General features: G+C 42.7%; 1 protein-coding gene across 1 annotated transcript in view; it reads right to left on the bottom strand.

The window, feature by feature from the left end:
• Nucleotides 1-9363, bottom strand: part of LOC145352187 (RNA polymerase II-associated protein 1-like) — a 42146-nt gene extending 32783 nt beyond the window's left edge. Inside the window, exons 1-4 of the mRNA XM_080201917.1 lie at nt 9154-9363; nt 5648-5842; nt 3472-3606; nt 1407-1586 (exon numbers count right to left, since the gene is read on the bottom strand). Of these exons, the coding sequence (XP_080058043.1) occupies nt 1407-1586; nt 3472-3606; nt 5648-5842; nt 9154-9363 (720 nt within the window). The remainder of the gene's footprint in view (nt 1-1406; nt 1587-3471; nt 3607-5647; nt 5843-9153) is intronic.
• Between the last annotated feature and the right edge of the window lie 6407 nt (nt 9364-15770).

Genomic DNA, 15770 nt, shown 5'->3' with positions numbered 1-15770 from the left:
ACAAGAAGGTTCTTCAGCTAGAACGTTTAAGTGGTATTCCACAGGAGTATTTGCTGGAGCCACCCCTGTACTCGATAAAAATTAAAGAATTGTATTTTGGGATTGAAGTTTAGTGTTGACATTTGTCCATGGTTTTGAATTGGCCAAGTGTAGCAAACTGTGAGGAGGATTACGAAAAACAGTAAGAGGCTACAGATGGGTAAGGGAGGTAGGAGATGCAGATTAACATGTAGAAATTGTGAAATGCCAGATCACAGAAGAAACTTTAGAATTCCCTTTAAACTGAATAGACAGATGGATATATGAACATACATGTTATTAAATGTAGTGGAGTAGAGTTAACTATAAAAAGACAAAGGAAACTTTAGTTTTGCATGCTAAAGCGTAGAGTAAAAATGAACAGGAAGATTGGACACAGTTTTGAGAACTTTTTTAAAGAATTAATATAAAGAAAGTGGAATAGATGCACCATTTATGCAATAAGCTACGGCTCAGGATTAGATATAAAGAAAAACTTGAGGAATGAGGATTTTTTTTTACTGGAGCAAAAATGGTTGAAAAGTAATCTGGTAGAGGTCTTCGAGATTTTGAAGGATTAAAAGACCATAAAAATGAAAACAAAGTGTGGGATTCAATGCTATAGAGACCGAATTGAAACGTTGGAATATTAAACTTGGATAGACCTCACTAAGAGTAAAGTACAAAATGAGTGACCAGAGATGGCCTGATCTCCATATTGTTAAAAAGATGCAAGGCACTGAAGAAGGTAAGTTAAGTTATATTTTTCAGGAAAAATTTGCTCTGGAAAAGGCAAGGTTAAGAGATGATCTGAGTGCTTGATAGAGCAGACACAGAAAAGGTGAAGATGTTTTCACCTGTAAGGGAAACAAAAACGATGCACCAAAAAGATAGCCACAAATAAAATCAATTGGGAATTCAGGAGAAACTTCCTGCTCCTTGTCCAAAGATGTTAGAATGTGGAACTCAATATCATAATGAGTAGTTGGATTAATAGCACAAGTACACTGAGCTAAGTACCTGATGAGAAAGAAACAGAAGGATATGCTTTTCAGATTAGATGTAGAGAGGTGGGAATAGGCGGAAGGTTCAAAATTATTTTCACACAGAGGGTCGTTATGAGGAATTTCCTGCCATAATCCCTCATTGAAGCAAGGCGCACCAATTCCTCAAAGTGAGTGAGATTACTTGAGAAAGAAATATTCAGAGGTATGGAGAGCAAATAAGAATGTTAAGGATTAGAGCACATGGAGAAAAATACCAGTGCCAACACACAAAGTCTACCCCAAAACAACCTATTGACCTTAAAGGGATATCACTTAATAAGTCCCTCCATTTGCAGCGAAGTGTGACAAATGACAAATGAATTAAGCTAAAATGACCCTTACCAGAATAGCTGACATATTCCTTCCAGCAGATGCCAAGACACGGATCAGTTTCATGGCAGCTGCAACTGGTACACCATAAGCATTGGTCACCAGCCTACCAGCACTCAGGGTCTGGATCTTCCAGGTGGATGGCAGAAACTCTGAAATGATAGTCTCCAGGAGCCTTGGGCAACTCAAAATCTGGGTGAGCAAGAAAGGCAGAGATCAAGAGATTGGAAGAACTTCTTTTTACGCAATAGTTCTGCAGAATCCCTACAGTGCAGAAAGAGGCTATTCTGCCCATCAAGTCTACAATGACTCTCTGAAACAGCATCCCACCCAGGCTCTCCCCTTCATTCCATCCCCATAACACCACTCATTAATCTTGGTTAATCCACCTAATCTGCACATCTTTAGACTGTGGGGGGAAACAGAAACACCCAGAGGAAACCCACACCGTCACCGGGAAAACATGCAAACTCCACATAGACAAGCTGAAATCGATCCCGAATCACTGGCGCTGAGAGGCAGCAGTGTTCACCATTGTGCAGCCCAATGTTTCACGATAGTCTAGAATGTATTATCTGAAAGGACTGTGGAAGCAGATTCAATAGTTGCTTTCAATAAATATATCTAAAAAGGATTTGCAGGGCTGTGGGAAAAGAAGTGACAAATTGAATAGCTCTTTCAATGAGCTGGCACAGGCATGATGGGTAGAATTGGCCTCCTTCCATGCTGTAAAATGGGAGGGCAGTGTAAGACACACCACATTCACTCTAGAACACAACACTCCTAACAAACATTTGAGATTTCTCTCCCTTCATGCTCTCCCACATACTTGATTTTCCATTACATTCGACTGCATTCTCTGCTTCGTGGGTAGAATTCCTGCAGTGCAGGAAGGGGCCACTCAGCCCATCGAAACTGCACCAACTCTCCGACAAGAGAATCTTACCCAGGCCCGCCTACACTCACCCACAAGTATTCTCTCAGCATCTACCTTATCAAGTCGCCTCAGAATCTTACGTTTCAATAAGGTCAGCTCTCATTCTTCTAAATGCCAGAGTATAGGGCCCAACCTGCTCAATCTTTTCTCAGAAGACAACCTGATCATCCCAGCAATCAGCCTAGTGAGCCTTCTCTGAGCTGCTTCCAAAACAAGTATATTCCTCCTTAAGGATATCAAAACTTTACCCCATATTCTAGCTGTGGTTTCACCAGTGCCCTGTAGAGTTGTAGCAAGACTTCTCTACTTTATATTCATCTCCCTTACAAAAAGGTTAATGCTACATTTGTCCTCCTAATTACTTGCTGCGCCTGCATGCTAACTTTTTGATTTGTGTATAAAGGCAGCCCAATCCCTCTGTACCACAGAATTCTGCAGTCTCTCTCCATTTCAATATTATGCTATTTTCTTATTCTTCCTGCCAAAGTTGACAGCCACACATTTTCCCACACTATACTCCTCACAAATTTTTGTCACTTACTTAATCTATCTATATCTCTTTGCAGACTCTTTTGTAACTTCCTCACAACTTGCTTGACTGCTTATCTTTGTATCATCAGCAAATTTGCAATATAAACATAATACAATCTATCTTTTTATCCAAGTCAGTAATATACATCATAAATAGTTGAGGCCCTGCTCACCTGCAAGTCAAACGGTTAAGATGTTTAATCTCCACTCCAGTGTAGTAGAGGGAGGGCAGCACTTTCAGAGGTGCCATCTTTCAGATGAGATCCAACAGCTCACTTGCCTTTCATGGTGGACATAAAAGGTCTAAGGCACTATTTTGAAGAAACCCATGAAAGTTCACCCCAGTGTTCCATTCAATATTATCCCTGAACCAGCGGCTACAACAGTGACTAACTTCAAAACTTAATTGATAAAAAGCAGGGTAAAGGGCTAGGCAGAACAGGCAGGAAAGTGGAATTGAGTCCTATGTCTAATATTGGCTGTAAAATGTTTTAGGATGCCGTGAAGTTCTAAAAAGCACTAAGGAAATGCAAACCCTTACTTTCTTTATAATGAACACTTTCAAAGCTCTTGACCAACTATAACAATCAATAACAGTGAATGAATTACCTGATTACAAGCCTCAGAGGAGTGTCTTGCTATGCGAGTTAAGATCGCCAATATGTCAAGAATGACTGTGGGGACAGGTCGAACAACTTCAAGAATATAACGCAAACGTTGGAGTATTTTCATCTTCAGCAAACCCTGAGGTGGGAAGAATGCCACAGAAAAATTAAACACCAGGGATTGAAAATTCTGTTTCAGGCACAATAGGCAAAAACTGCACAGTTTGAGAAGTGGCTTTTCTCCCAGTATTTCAACGCACCCATTTGCTATCAGCAAACACAAAATTTGCCATGAATCAGCTCAATCAGGCCAGCATCTTAACATCAAATTATTTTAAAAGAAGCTTCACTTTAAAAATGTCCCTCGATATATTTATGAGCGATAACTAAATGGAATTTTATTAATACAGCTGAAATGGTTTATCACACAAGCATGTTAAATCACTGTGTTAAACCATCAGCTGTGAGCAACACATTTAAATTAGTGAAAATGACTTTCAAAAAACATAGAAAACCATTTTTCTGGCTACATTGGATTACTATAGTTAGCTTCTTAGCAAGTTATAAGAAATTAGTTTTTGCTTTCTCAATAGTTCAGAAAAGGTTTGCTAGACTAATAACTGGAATGAAAGGGTTAATGAGGCAAAGTTGGACAAGCTAGGCTTGTATACACTGCAGCTTAGAAGCATAAGAGACAACATGATTGAAACATATAAGATCCTTGTGGGAGAATCTAGAACTAGGGGTGACTGTTTAAAAATAAGAGGTCACCCATTTAGGACAGAGACAAGGGTTTTTTTTTCTTAGAGGGTCATGAGTCTTTGGAACGCTCTTTCTCAAAAGGACAGTAGAATCAGGGTCTAAATATTTTTAAGACAGAGCTAAATAGATTCTTGATAAGCAAGGGGATGAAAAGGTGGAAATGTGGAGCTGAGGTTACAATCAGATCAGCCATGGTCCTATTGAATGGAGGAGAAGGCTCGAGGCGTCGAGTGGCCTACTTCTGCTACTAATTCGAAAGTATGTAAATAGATCTATTAGTATCCTTGCACCCAAAAGGACCAGCTTAATTCCTCAAACAAATATTGTTAATGGAAACTTCCAGTTGCTTGGGAGTAGCAGTTTTTTAACCAGTGCAAAAAGATCATGAAACCTGACATTAGACTGGGTGTAATTTGGGTTTAAAACGCCCCAAAACCTTGTGCCAGTTAGGCCAATTGCAACCAAATTGTGCCCAAAAAAATCAACATAGTCAAGTGGAAACTTCAGGCCCAGAAGATTCAAGAATTTGCTAAGATAGATAGAAACTAATTGTTCCAGTGGGAAATGTAGAAAAAGGTGTACAATCTTCTAATTAAGTTGAGGCTGTTCATGGTATGACAACAGGTAGCACTTGTTCACACAAAGGGTAACAGAAATCTGGAAATCTATCCCCTAGAAAGAGGTAGAGGCTGGGGAATCCATGGAACTTTCAAAACTTGAGACCAATAGTTTTCAAACTTAAAGTAGAAAATGCTGCAAATACTCAATAGACCTGACAGCATTGGTGGAGAAAAACATAGTTAACAGTTTAAATGGACGCACAGATGCTGCCTAACCAAGCCATTTAAGATGTTTGTGGGAGGTTGTTGTATGTAAATTTACTGGGATATTTCCAACATTACAACTGTGACTACATTTCAAAAGGTACTGTATTGACTGTAAAAGAGCTTTTGGATGTCCTGAGGCCATGAAAGGTATTATTAGAAACACAAGTCTTTGTTTTGCTGTTTTTAATAGTGTAAGCAACATAACTCAAACACACAATGCAGAAAGCACTGGAAATCACCCAAAGGTTGAATCTGGTGCCTGTGATTAAGAGATTCGAAAGATCACACACATTCCCCTCACCACACTCCACTGATAAAACCAACTTCTCATAGGTCTGTCTTTTCCCAGAATCACTGTAAGACTCTGCCATCCAAATCCTGACAATGGCACTTTCCCATACAGCCTAACATCATACAGGACATAAATCATGGGCTGCACATAGTTAACAAACTGGCATGGCTGCTATCTGCGGATGGACAAAAAACGAAGAGGACAACAAATGTGAGCCAAGGCTCTGATCTGGTGATCTTAAAGAAATTATTCAGTGCCATGTCTCTGTAAAGAAATGTAGGATGTTTAAAGGGCATTACTTTCACAGCATCAGCATGGGCAACATCTGGGTCAGCTTTCTTATCATCTTTGGCCTTGGTTTTCTCGTTCTCCCTTGCCTTCAGCTGCTCCTCCTCAGCATCCTCTTCATCCTCATCATCCTCCTCCATTTCATTAGGTCGAAGGGGAAACACAGATGCGCCTAAGTACCAGGAGAAAGTCCTGTCCAGATATTCCTGCAAGGAATGAACTAATGTTTACTGGTAGCAACAGAGTGAGGGTCAGTCTCCATTTTGCACGAAATATTTTCACATCTACTCCTTTGACCACATGTATTGCACTTTAAACAAAAATAAATTGTTTTGCAGATTCTGAAGAAAGAGAACGTATGATGCTCATCACTATTACACATTTTAAAGCTAAGGTCCTCTTGTGATCTAGGTGTGTCGCACAGCAAATAAGTGACTACCATTTAAGTGGTTCACCTGAGGGAAATAATTATTAATAATTAACATAAATAATAATTAAGGAAAACAGAAGTGCAATCTTCTATCATTTTGATGGAAATACTCAAACACATATGAATTGCCTTTCTGGTTCTGTTGAAGGAAGTGAAGTACACTATCTCTAGCCTTTCCCAATACCATAAAATGTAATTCAGGGACTATCCTTCAACTTCCTTGCCTTTGCTCCTCTTCATTCTTTCCCCCCATCTACTTCTTTGATGCCCTCGTTTCCCTCCCCTTCGTTCCTTCACTTCAGTTCCACCCCAAACATCCTCCGATCTCCGTCACCACATCACTCTTGTTCACAATTCTTCTCCCTAACTATAATTTTCTTCCCTTCATTCCACCTCACTCTTGCTCCCAACCCTACCTCTCCTCTTCCATCTTACCCTTCCAACCTCTTGCTCACAATACTTACCCCTCCCCTTTCCATTAGCCTCCTCCCAACCCCAAACAGTGTTTGACCCAAATACCACACTAGCTTTTAACACCTCATGCACCATGCCAGAAGGAACAGAACTAGTTTTGAAGGGTATAAAGCTTGATGCATGATGCCCTCCACAGTACTAGCCTCATAAATAATCCAGTGCAATAGAAGGATTTGATAGTCATGTAACCAGCTCTTGGACATATTCTTGAAGATTTCATCACTTCTTTCGAACTGCCCCGTCCCCACACTCCCATCATTGAGAATGAAAGTGTCATGCAACCACAGTGCTCTGAATTCTGACACCAACCAGTCCCTTCACAGGATTCGATAATTCGTGACTTTCAGACAGCTTGTTTTACCCCCATCTTCAATATTTCTATAACCAGTGAATAAAATTGTTAAAGGAGTTTTTTTTAAAATCTGATTTTTTTCCTGGTTTTGCTCGCAGCAGTCTCTGGGAGATTAGTCTTTAAACCCTGGAGGCTCAAAGACAATCTCAGAGGACTGGCATCCAATTTGATAGTAGTCCACCGATGGTAATAAGCTCAACTAACAAAGGTCAACAATGGATTCTGAGCTTTTCTCCAAAGAGCTGCTGTGTGCTGGTAGACCGGGAACCTCAGAGAATTGCAGCCCCACATATTGAGCCCAACAGGGGATTGCTATTCTGATAATCAGGAGTCGTTAGATGTGGTACAGAGACACAGCTGCCTCTTAGAAAAAGCTCATTAACTCAGCAATGGAAGTGGCACACAGTGATAAAAAGGGAGGATGTGTAGCAAGGCAAAACGTCTGACATATGGGTGATATTTAAGTGGGAGCAAGGAGGGGGTGGGGAGGCTGCAAGAGCTGTTCTCTGAATTTTAAGATTTCTGACTGGAATTGGTTGCCATACTACTCAGAGAGCAGAGCAGTCAGCAGCAATTAGGAAATGGTAAGTGCAGAAACAAAGCAAGCATATATCATTGCAGAGGTGCTGGGTGAAGACAGCACTAAGATTTAAAAGGAATAGTCAGCTTTCAGCCCAGTGTCAAGATTCAACTGCTATGGTGATAGGGGCTGGTCGATGATTACAGGGAAAATATCTGAGGGATCTGTTACTGGGACCAATTCCTGAGTGATGAATGACTGCAGGAGTGACATCTGAGGGTTCAGTGACTGCAGGAGTGACATCTGAGGGTTCAGTGACTGCAGGAGTGACATCTGAGGGTTCAGTGACTGCAGGAGTGACATCTGAGGGTTCAGTGACTGCAGGAGTGACATCTGAGGGTTCAGTGACTGCAGGAGTGACATCTGAGGGTTCAGTGACTGCAGGAGTGACATCTGAGGGTTCAGTGACTGCAGGAGTGACATCTGAGGGTTCAGTGACTGCAGGAGTGACATCTGAGGGTTCAGTGACTGCAGGAGTGACATCTGAGGGTTCAGTGACTGCAGGAGTGACATCTGAGGGTTCAGTGACTGCAGGAGTGACATCTGAGGGTTCAGTGACTGCAGGAGTGACATCTGAGGGTTCAGTGACTGCAGGAGTGACATCTGAGGGTTCAGTGACTGCAGGAGTGACATCTGAGGGTTCAGTGACTGCAGGAGTGACATCTGAGGGTTCAGTGACTGCAGGAGTGACATCTGAGGGTTCAGTGACTGCAGGAGTGACATCTGAGGGTTCAGTGACTGCAGGAGTGACATCTGAGGGTTCAGTGACTGCAGGAGTGACATCTGAGGGTTCAGTGACTGCAGGAGTGACATCTGAGGGTTCAGTGACTGCGGAGTGACATCTGAGGGTTCAGTCACTGTGGAGTGACATCTGAGGGTTCAGTGACTGTGGAAGTGAAATCTGAGGATCAGTGGCTGTGGGGTTAACATCTGAGGGGTCAGTAACTGTGCAAATAATATGAGGGATCAGTGACTTTGGGAGTAATACCTGAACAGTCAGTGATTGTGAAGTAATATCTGAAGGGTCAGTGACAGTGGGATTAATTTGAGGGATAAGTGACCTTGGGAGTAATATCTTAGCAATCAGTGACTGTGGGAGTGACATCCGAGGAGTCAATGCGAGAGAGTAATTTCTGAACAGTCAGTGATCCTGGGAGTAATATCTGAGCAATTGGTGACTGTCAGAGTCAGTGGCTGAGTGACTAATATTAAACTGAGTGAGTATCCATGGAACTGATTTACAATGTATGGCTGTATGAATACAGTAAGAAGTCTCACAACACCAGGTTAAAGTCCAACACGTTTATTTGGTAGCATAAGCCACTAGCTTTCGGAGCACTGCCCCTTCATCAGGTGAGAGGGATTCCAGTTCACAAACAGGGCATATAAAGACACAAACTCAATTTACAAAATAATGGTTGGAATGCAAGTCTTCACAGGTAATCAATGAATAAACAGCAAGCTTCAAACAACAGATTTAAGAGCTTGAAATATGACTGTAATCACAGTCACACAGAACAATGACAGACTGGAGTCGATCACAATACCAGTACCCTTCACTCAGCTATACTCCTACTGACTGGTTAAATCCCCACCGAGTTGTATAAACACATCCCAAGGATCAAGGTACACAGAATGAGTTATCAAATACCAAACACAACTGAAGAGTCAGGTGACTTACTTCATCAGCGGGAGAGACTAGAAGTGCTTTCAGAGCCTGGACACAGGCAGCAATCACATTCTCAATGCTGTCATCCAGCGAGAACCGCAGAAGGAATAGGAAGCCAGCGTCCAATAGCATCCGCAAGACACTGTACTTCAGCAAGGAGGTGAAGTCACCAGCTTTAGCCTGGTAAAGAACAGTAGCAGTCAACACAGGGACATCATACATCTCACGCCCAACAAGAGATACTCATTAGACTGTGTTTGAAGTACTCCCCTCTAATTCTTTTGCCTATTCCCCTCTCCTGGCGACACTGGCTATGGTACAGTCACCATGGTACTTCAGCATTTAACCACTCCTTGTGTAAAAACTTTGGAAGAACACACTCGTACGCTGCTTGAAAGTGAAGCACCCAATTGATATTCCCTGCCTAATGGTATGCCCAACTGCACTTTCCAAAAGTTGCTGTTTGTGGCATTCTGCCACGTCCAAATTGACTGCTGCGTTACCTACTTAACAAAAAGGTTGCTGCACCTTAAAGTCAAAATGCTGAGGTGATCAGTCTGGCTTCTTTTTCTCACAACCACTGAACATCTCCCAAATTGTGATATCTAAAGCGTGTAGAAACAGAGCATGCAAGAGAGAAATTAAAAGAGGGAGACCAATTGACAAGAGTACGAGAAAGAGACATAATAGAGAGCAAAAGAGAGCATACAATTGTCAGAGAAAACAGAGAGCGTGAGGCCAGAAGAAAAAAAGCAAGAGGGACAGAAAGGAAGGTTGGGAACACAAGTGACAATATGTGATAGAGGGAGGAAAGAACAAAAGAGAATAAAAAAGAACATAAGATAGCGTGCGTGAGAACAAAGGCCTTGAGTGAAGAAATGAGTGAGTGAATAGTTGGAGGGAATGTACAATAGGGGAGTGAATGATCAGTCCCCAAGTGTTTCTGATGTGCGGGGAGAAAAAAAAAATCACTGAATCCTTATGAAGTAAAAATTTACACTTCAGATGGTGGAGGAGAAAAAGCAGTGAAGGTCCATAGGGCCTTTAATCCTGCGAGCAGCCTGTCCATCATGTCAAGGATACAAACAGTCACACACTGTGGTGTGGGAGAGTGGACTTGAAATTCTGCTGCTTGAACACTTCTATTTTGGTAAATGCTTAAAATCACTAAAAAACTGTTTATCTTCACACATTTGATCAAATTATGTGCCTGGCTTGAAATTTTATTGGCAAGCTGTGCTGCAACCATGGCAACAATTACATTTTCTATGAATCTCATTAAATTAGCAAGTGGAATGGCTAAATAATGGGGTCAGACACCCTTCGCAGCTTGTCATCTGTCAATCCCCAGTTAAGTCAGCTGCACAGTGGTTAGCACTGCTGCCTCTCAATTTTAGGAACCCAGGTTCTATTCCAGCATTGGGTCACTGTCTGTGTGGAGTTTGCACATTCTCCCCGTGTCTGCGTGGGTTTCCTCCGGGTGATCTGGTTTCCTCCCACAGTCCAAAAATGTGCAGGTTAGGTTGATTGGCGTGTTAAATTGAACCTAGAGTAAGGGAATTGGGCCTGGGTGGGATTGTGGTCGGTACAGACTCGATGGGCTGAATGGCCTCCTTCTCTACTATAGAGTTTCTACAACCTACGATCTAAGTCAATTCCATTCAGCTGCTTCTGCTGCTTTCCTCCTCCCATTCTCCTTGTCCACTAAGCTAAACCTTACCCTGTTGATTTTGGGCTGCCCCGAATCCATGTCTTTCTCTCCCTTCTCTTATGGTCCTCCATGTCCTCTTCAAGTTTATCTGGCCCGGCTCCTGCTCATTTCAAGCCACCAAGCTGAACATCCAACTTGCTTTTCTCACTCCCATGCTAATACACAAAATGAATGTTTAAGTTTACTCAGGAACTGTGCCCCCTCCCTTTCAAATCTGCCATCTGCATCCCCTTCTCAAAATAAAATCCACTCTCAACTACTGACAAACTGAGCCCATCCAACATTTATTGCGAAGGGGATTGATTACAAAAGTAGGGAAGTTATCTGTTAATTGCCAGGGCACTGGTGAGACCACATTTGTTGTATTGTGTACAGTACTGGTCTTGGCTCAGGAAAGACGTAAATGCACTACAAACAGTTCAGAGACGGTTTACTAGAATAACACCAAAAATGGATGGATTGTCTTATGAGGAAAGGCTGGGTAGGTTAGATTTGTATCTGCTGGACTTTAGAAGAGTAAGAGACAACTTGATTGAAACCTTTAAGATCCTGAGGATTACTGACAGGGTGGATGTGGAGAGGATGTTCCCTCTAGTCAGAGGATCTAGAAGTAGGGATCACTGTTTAAAAATACACTAAGATGGAGATGAGGAGAAAATTTTCTCTCAGACATCGTGAATTTCTGCAACTCTTCCTCAAAAGGCGATGGAAACAGAATCTTTAAATATTTTTAAGGCAGGACAAGCTAGATTCTGCATTAACCAGGAGGGTGTGAGAAAGGTTTTTGGGGGTCAGCAGGATGAGGTTTGAAGTTACCAGCACATCAGTCATGATCCTATTGAATGGAAGAACAGGCTTGAGAGGCCAAGTGGCTTATTCCTGCTCCTAATTCATATGATCCTGCGCTAATATATTAACAACTAATCGAGACAGCCAGAAGGGAAGAAATTATCCCTCAACCCTTCTGAGGCTTGACATGCATTAAGTAGAAATAGAGCAACAGTTTTATGGCTATGCTTTGTCTCATCTGAAACAGCATTTTCTTTGATGCACATATGATAACTAACAGATTAAAAACAGGAATTGAAGTGTTAATTGTAGGACTGTCATACACACTCAGAAAACTCCAGGATAAGTCATTGGAGTGGGAAACATCTGACACGTGCTTGGAATCATCCATTGCTCTTCTCATACCTGATGAGGGAGAAAAATCAGCCAGATTCCTGATTATTGGGCAGGGGGCCCTCTGGGAACAGCATAGCAAACACCACAGTGGGTTATCATTTCTCTGGTACTGCTAGTAGCTCCACACCTGACTGACGACCTTTAATATAATTTCCCTGCACTTACATAACATTAAATGTTTCAAGTGTTTAAGTCTCTGTCTGAGATTAGCTGATTGAAGCAGATTCAATAGCAACTTTTAGTAACGTTTTCCATATTTTGACAACTTCTTACTAATAAAAAATACGTTTCCTTTCCCTTTATGCTTCATGTACTAATCCTAAATTGACATTTTCACACATCAATTCATTACTAAGTGGCATCACTGACTGTTTAAATCTTTTCATAATTGTGAACAATTCTGCTCTACCTCTTCTTGATCTTCCCTATGCTAAAAACACACCCAAACTTTACATCTTCAAATCTCTGGCAATATTTCAGGATTTCTGCTTCTCATTTTCTCAGATGCTATATCCTCTCTATAAGGAAGTATGCAATACTCCATACAGTACTTCTGTGATGGCCTAAACACTACAAGGAACAAAAAGTTAGAGCGCAGAAACAGGCCCTTCAGCCGTCCAAGCCTGCACTAAACATGCTACCCGACTTAACTAAAATCCCTACCCTTCCAGGGACCATATCCCTCTATTCCCAACCTATTCATGTATTGTCAAGACACCCCTTAAAACTCACTGTTGTATTTGCTTCCACTACCTCCCCCAGCAACGGGTTTCAGGCACCCACCATTCTCTGTGTAAAAAATCTACCTCGTACATCTCCTTTAAACCTTGCCCCTCTCACCTTAAACCTGTGCCTCCTTGTAATTGACTCTTCCACCCTGGGAAAAAGCTTCTGACTATCCACTCGATCCATGCCTCTCAATCTTGTAGACTTCTATCAGGTCACCCCTCAACCACCCTCATTCCAGTGAGAACAAACCAAGTTTCCCCAACCTCTCCTCACAGCTGATGCCCTCCATATCAGGCAACATTCTGGTAAATCTTTTCTGTACTCTCTCCAAAGCCTCCATACCCTTCTGGTTGTCTGATGACCAGATTTGAACACTATATTCCAAGTGCAGCCTAAGGTTCTAAAAAGCTGCAACATGACTTGCCAATTTTTAAACTCAATGCCCCGGCCAATGAAGGCAAGCATGCCGTATGCCTTCTCGACTACCTTCTCTACCTACATTGCCACTTTCAGTGATCTGTGTACCTGTGCACCCATGTCCCTTTGCCTATCAATACTCTTAACAGTTTTGTCATTTACTGTATATTTCCTATTTGTATTAGACCTTCCAAAATGCATTACCTCACATTTGTCCAGCTTAAACTTTATCTGACACCTCCCCGCTCAAGTCTCCAACTGATCTATATCCTGCTGTATCTTCTGATGGTCCTCATCACTATCAGCAAATCCACCAACCTTTGTGTCATCCGCAATCTTATTAATCATTCCACTTACGTTTTCCTGCAAATCATTTATATTACAAACAGCGAAGGACCCAGCACTGATCCCTGAGGAACTACACTTGTCACAGCCTTCTATTCAGAAACGCACCGTTCCATGCTACCCTCTGTATTCTTTGACCAAGCCAGTTTTGTATCCACCTTATCAACTCACCTCTGACTCCACGTGACTTCACCTTCTGCACCAGTCTGCCATGAGGGACCTTGTCAAAGGCCTTACTGAAGTCCACATACACAACATCCACTGCCCTACCCCCATCAATCATCTTCGTCACTTCCTCGAAAAACTTGATCAAGTTAGTGAGACATGACCTCCCCTTCACAAAACCATGTTACCTCTCACTAATACGTTCACTTATTTCCAAGTGCGAATAAATCTCATCTCGAAGAATTCTTTCCAATAATTTCCCAATCACTGATGTAAGGCCCTTTTTAAACAAAGGAACAACATTGGCTACTCTCCAATCCTCTGGTACCTCTCCTGCAGCCAGTGAGAATACAAAGATTTCTCTCAAGGCCCTAGCAATTTCCTCCCGTGCCTCTCTCAGTATTCTGGGGTATATCCCATCAGGCCCTGGGGACTTGGCTGCTTTAATGTTTCTCAAGAACCCCAATACTTCCTCCTTTCTAATCTCAACATGACTCAAATTATCTACAGATCCTTTCCGAGTCTCATCATCTACCAAGTCCTTCTCTTTGATGAATATTGATGCAAAGTACTCATTTAATACATCGCCCACTTTCTCTGACTCCATGCATAGATTACCTCCCTTGTTCTTGAGTGGGCCAACCCTCTCCCTGGTTACTCTCTTGCTCTTTATATATGTATAAAAAGCCTTGGGATTTTCCTTAATCCTGTTGGCCAAGGTTTTTTTGTGACCGTTTTTAGCCCTCCTTACTCCTCACTTGAGTTTCTACTTTCCTTTTATTCCACACATGCTTTGTGTGTTCCCAGCTTCTTAGCTTTGACATATGCTTCCTTTTTCTCTTTGACTAGGCTCACAATATCTCTCTTTATCCAAGGTTCCCAAAACTTGCCATACCTTATCTTTCATCCTTACAAGAATAAGGTCTTGAGTCCCTATCAACTTACACCTGAAAGCCTCCCACATGCCAGATGTTAATTTGCCCTCAAAGATCTACCTTGTACAGATTCATCTTCTCGTTTGTGTTTATTGCCCTAATACATAGAACCCAGAATCCTATTTGTTGCTTTCGTCTTTATTCCATCTGCAATGCTTTATGTATCTGCATCTCTCTTGCACCAGTGTATTGAAAAATTGACTATTTAGGGTGTATTTCTAATGTCTGTTCTCTTCTCCCAAGTGTGTCACTTCACAATTGACTCTGTTGAACAGCATTTGTCACACATCTACTTGTATCCTATCACATCAATGCCCTCCTGTCTCTTCAGTGTGGCAACGTAACCATGTGAAACGCACTGTTTAAGCAGAGGCTTGAAGGATGATCCCTTGAGCAAGATGCTGGAGGGCAGCTAGTGCCCCCATAAGACAACAGGCAAAATAACAATTTCTACCTAAGGTAAGTGAAACAACAAATAAGATAAGCAAGGAGAACAAAGGGAATCCACATATCTGCTATAGGTATATAAATAGTAAAGGGTTGGGTAAAAAGAGTGGGGCCAATTGTAGAAGAAAAAGGGGGATTTACACATGGGGTGGGGTACTAAATGTGCTAAAACCTGATCAAGAGTAGTTGTTGGGCCAGTTGTATTTAAAGTCCATAAGTCACTAGGACTGGATGAAATGCATCAGGGGGAGGAGGAGGAGGAGGAGGGGGGAGAGGAGGAGGAGGAGGAGGAGGAGGGGGGAGAGGAGGAGGAGGAGGAGGGGGGAGAGGAGGAGGAGGAGGAGGGGGGAGAGGAGGAGGAGGAGGAGGAGGGGGGAGAGGAGGAGGGAGGAGGGAGGAGGGGGGAGAGGAGGAGGGAGGAGGGAGGAGGGAGGAGGGAGGAGGGAGGAGGGAGGAGGGAGGAGGGAGGAGGGAGGAGGGAGGAGGGAGGAGGGGAGGAGGGAGGGAGGGAGGGGGGAGGAGGGAGGGGAGGGGAGGAGAGGAGGAGAGGAGGAGGAGGAGGAGGAGGAGGGAGGGAGGAGGAGGAGGAGGAGGAGGAGGAGGAGGGGAGAGGAGGAGGAGGAGGGGGGAGAGGAGGAGGAGGGGGGAGAGGAGGAGGAGAGGAGGGGGGGAGAGGAGGAGGAGGAGGAGGGGGG

The sequence above is a fragment of the Carcharhinus amblyrhynchos genome, chromosome 14, assembly GCF_965287045.1.
Source record: "Carcharhinus amblyrhynchos chromosome 14, sCarAmb.v2.hapA, whole genome shotgun sequence".
Classification (NCBI taxonomy): Eukaryota; Metazoa; Chordata; class Chondrichthyes; order Carcharhiniformes; family Carcharhinidae; genus Carcharhinus; species Carcharhinus amblyrhynchos.
This window is presented reverse-complemented; position numbering and strand designations above follow the sequence as displayed.